At 42.0% G+C, this 3,585-nt stretch overlaps 1 protein-coding gene across 1 annotated transcript in view; it reads left to right on the top strand.

Moving 5' to 3' along the window:
- SLC15A4 (solute carrier family 15 member 4) overlaps positions 1-3,585 on the top strand; it is a 33,282-nt gene that overhangs the window by 15,447 nt on the left and 14,250 nt on the right. Inside the window, exon 4 of the mRNA XM_018576489.1 lies at positions 534-605. Coding sequence (XP_018431991.1) covers positions 534-605 — 72 coding nt within the window. The remainder of the gene's footprint in view (positions 1-533; positions 606-3,585) is intronic.

The raw sequence follows: 3,585 nt of genomic DNA, 5'->3' as shown, positions 1-3,585 counted from the left end.
ATTACACTTTGGCTTTGATATATATAATTATTCCTCACTACAGTCTAGATCGGGCGTCAGTTTGACTCCATTAACTAACTATTTAGACAATCAAACATTCCAAAACAATAAATAAATTCTAATGTATACCCAGCTCTTCAGTTGCCTGCAAACACCCTTGTTCCTCTTTAGACCCTGTTCACATTGAGCGGTTCGCCAATCGCGCGTTTGTCGGGCGATTTGCATTTTGCGCGATATCGAGCAAGCTTGAATCGCGGCTAAATCCGCTCCAAAAAGGGTCGTGCTGTAGCGACGCACGACCCGCGACAGCAGGACCCTTTGCCCCATTGAGAAGCATTGGAGGGTGATATTGCGCGGTAAATTGCCGCGATATCGCAGGAATTACCGCGCGATAAATCGCTCAATGTGAACGGGTCCTTAAACTGTAGTTTATTTAGAAACTATGCTATCATTGAAATTCTGCATTTCAAAATGGCTCCTCTATAGTTACCAAAAGTATGATTGGAAGTATAAAAAAAATTTTTTTCTTGCAGATGCAAACCACATACGTCCTTCAGAGCTTCCATTTGGTAATCCCAGAGATTTTTGCCAGTGAAAATCATACGGTAAGCTTTTTTTTTTTTTTTTGCTGTAATCAATTTGGAGATTTTTATGCAAATGTGTGAAGTAACTTAAAGGAGAACTATGGTGTTAAGGCTTTTCCCCATAGTTCTCCTAAGGGTAACGGGAGGACACAAACTAGCGTCCTCCCGTCACCCTAAGCTCAGTATACTGCAAGCTACAGCTCGCGGTATACTGAGACGCCGCCGCAGCTGAAGCGGATCCCGACAATTATGTCTGTCTGGATCCGCCCAGCTGCGTGAGTGACAACTGGCTCTGCCTATCTAGAGGCAGAGCCAGCTGTACCCTCCCCTGTCCGTTCCACCAGTCAGCGCTGGCAGATCGGGGACGGGGGAATCCAGCCCCTCCCCTGTCACAGCAGAGGGCTGTGACAGGATCGAGAGGTGAGCGAATGCCGGTATGTGTTCGCTCACTTCCTGATCTACGGAGCCGACCTGTGACAGTCTCATTGTCACAGGTCGGCTAGAACTATGAGGTGAGTGAAAAGCACTCACCTCATATTTCTCCTTTTTTAAGTGCTTTTTTCACAAAAGTTTTTAGGGTTTGATAGTTGTGCCAATATTGTGTAACATAAAAATTTGCAACTGTCAACGTTTTATTTTACAGGGTCTTGGCTTTCAGAAAATATATAATGTTTTGGGGGTCTGAAGTAATTTTCAGGCCTAAAATGTGGATTGGATAGTGTGCAAAAAATGGAAAAAACAAAAGGCCTTGGCAGTGAAAGGGTTAAATTAGAACTAAAGCCAAAACTTCTTTTGTGCTTGCCTCCATTCTGTGGTCATCACCATGGTGATCTTTTCTAATGTGAAACATTGCTTCGCCTATAAGGGGCTGTGTCAAAAAGGCTATTGAGAAGCAAAACCTGCTTGACCTAGGACAGCCTGCTGGTCAAATGCATCTGTCAATGAATTCTGAATGATTTCAAGCGTCTCAAACTGATGTGGAGCTGATGCCATCAGCACTGGCCTTAAGGGAAAGTAACAGTTCCACTTTAATGCTAGACACACAAGCACCTTCCCATCACTCATTCATTGCTCTCACCTCCCCCACCAGCACTACCACCACTATTTCCTGATGTGCTTCAAAATTTTGCCCAAATTTGCACTGACAGCCTTTTCCAGTACGTTATTCATACTCCTTTATAGTACGGAGTTTTGTGTTTGGATAGATTTCCCTCAGGGCTTTTACCTAATTTTTTTTTCAATGCATGAAGTCACTTAGGGTAAAAACTGAAACCTTGGTTTTTTTTACTGGGACATTCCTGGTCTAGTTATTGTAAGTATATTCAAGTGGCATTACTATAAATAATAAGCATAGCAAATGTCAGATCTTGCCATTCATCTAAAAATGTCAATATTATACTGGCAAATGAGGATTTTGTTGCAATTTGTCTGTTCCAAAATCTATACCAGTCCGACATTTTGAGACCTGTCAGCTTCTCTGTCAGAATATTGGTACACCTTGATAAAAGAGTCTGACTGGGTAGCACATGTCATTTGAATTTGGATACGTTAAATTTCATCAGTGTCTAGACCAAATGCTTGAAAAATGACCCTGTTAGACGAGTACACTTTTTTTTTAAATTTACGATCATTCGGATTTGTTTTTGTGTTTTTTTTTTTTTTCTTATTCTTGGGCATCCAAAGTATAAAAGGTATAAAACTGGATGAGTTTCTTGTATAGTCGATGCCATGGTTTTCAGCCCAGAGAACATTGTTTTTTGCTTTCCCCCCTGCACTCTCTGTTCAAGGGGGGAAAAAGGTTCCCAATGCACTGCCTCCTTGTGGCTCCCCCTCCCAAAATCCATACCAAACCCTTATCGCCTGGTATGGATTTTAAGGGGGGATTCCAGACAAAAAAATAAAGTGACGTTTACCCCTTCACGTCAGGAGCTCCCTTTAGCCAAAATGTGAAGGCACCCCTGACAAAGCCAGAAGGCACTCCAGGGTGCTAGACCACCCTGGTTGTAAAAGGCTGTGTTAGAGGACCGCCAATGTTGACGGCATTAGACTCCTGTAATTGAAATGTATTTAAACACAAGTAGAATAATGCAATATTTTGCTGCTTACCAGTCCCTTAGAGGGGGTGGCTGCTTTCATTTTTCTTTGTCAGGCCTTTTATCCTTTTCTTTTTATCTGGTGCACCTGCCAATAATACTTCCTGTCCTAGGCTGACCACACTCCCTTAATATACTATATCTAGCAGCTTTGTCATTCTAGACAGGGTTACACAACACCTCCTGCTCTTCTCTCCTTCATAGCATGGGGCAGATGTTCTGCAGTTGACAAAGCTGGGAACAATGTAACGGATTAGAGGACATTGGAGGTAAAGAGCACAGTGTTACTCGCTAACAAGATTTCTGGCAGGCTCAAGAGCTATTTTTTTTTTGTACTTATTGAACAGATGAAATAAAATGCTTTGATATATTTACCCGATCAAAAGGCAAATAAGAGAAGTTAATTGATAGGCTTTATGTAAACTTTAAGGTATTCATCCTCTAAAAAAAACTAATGCGGGGGCATGAGGGTAAAAAAAATAACTCCAAAGATTTTAACCTAACCTTTGAAGTAACCTTTTAATCTCTTACTTTCACTTAAAGAAAAACTCTGGGCAGAGTACAACTAAACCCTTGCAGGGAGCCTAACCCTGCACAGGGGTAAGGGGTAAGTGCTCGTTTTCATCTAGGGTTTAAAATAACAAAGAATATACTAACCTGAAACTCGGTTTCGCCTGGTTTCTAGAACCATTCCTGCAGCCTCTCTCCCACTCTGCTGCGACGGTCTAAGGATCTGCGAGTCATCATGTCTAATATGGTGTCTTAGACGTGAGGGTGCCGAGGAACATTCCTTTGCAGGAGCGGATTGAGAGGGAGCAGTCTAGCAGCCAGGTGGGACCAATGTTTGGATGAGTATACTTCTACTTTTGTTTTTATTGTGTTTTTTTTTTTTTTTTTTTTCGTCCTTC

Source organism: Nanorana parkeri, unplaced genomic scaffold (assembly GCF_000935625.1).
Source record: "Nanorana parkeri isolate BGI_ZX_2015 unplaced genomic scaffold, ASM93562v1 scaffold68, whole genome shotgun sequence".
In the NCBI taxonomy this organism is placed as follows: Eukaryota; Metazoa; Chordata; class Amphibia; order Anura; family Dicroglossidae; genus Nanorana; species Nanorana parkeri.
Note: the sequence above shows the minus strand (reverse complement) of the source record. Positions and strands in the feature narration are given on the sequence as shown.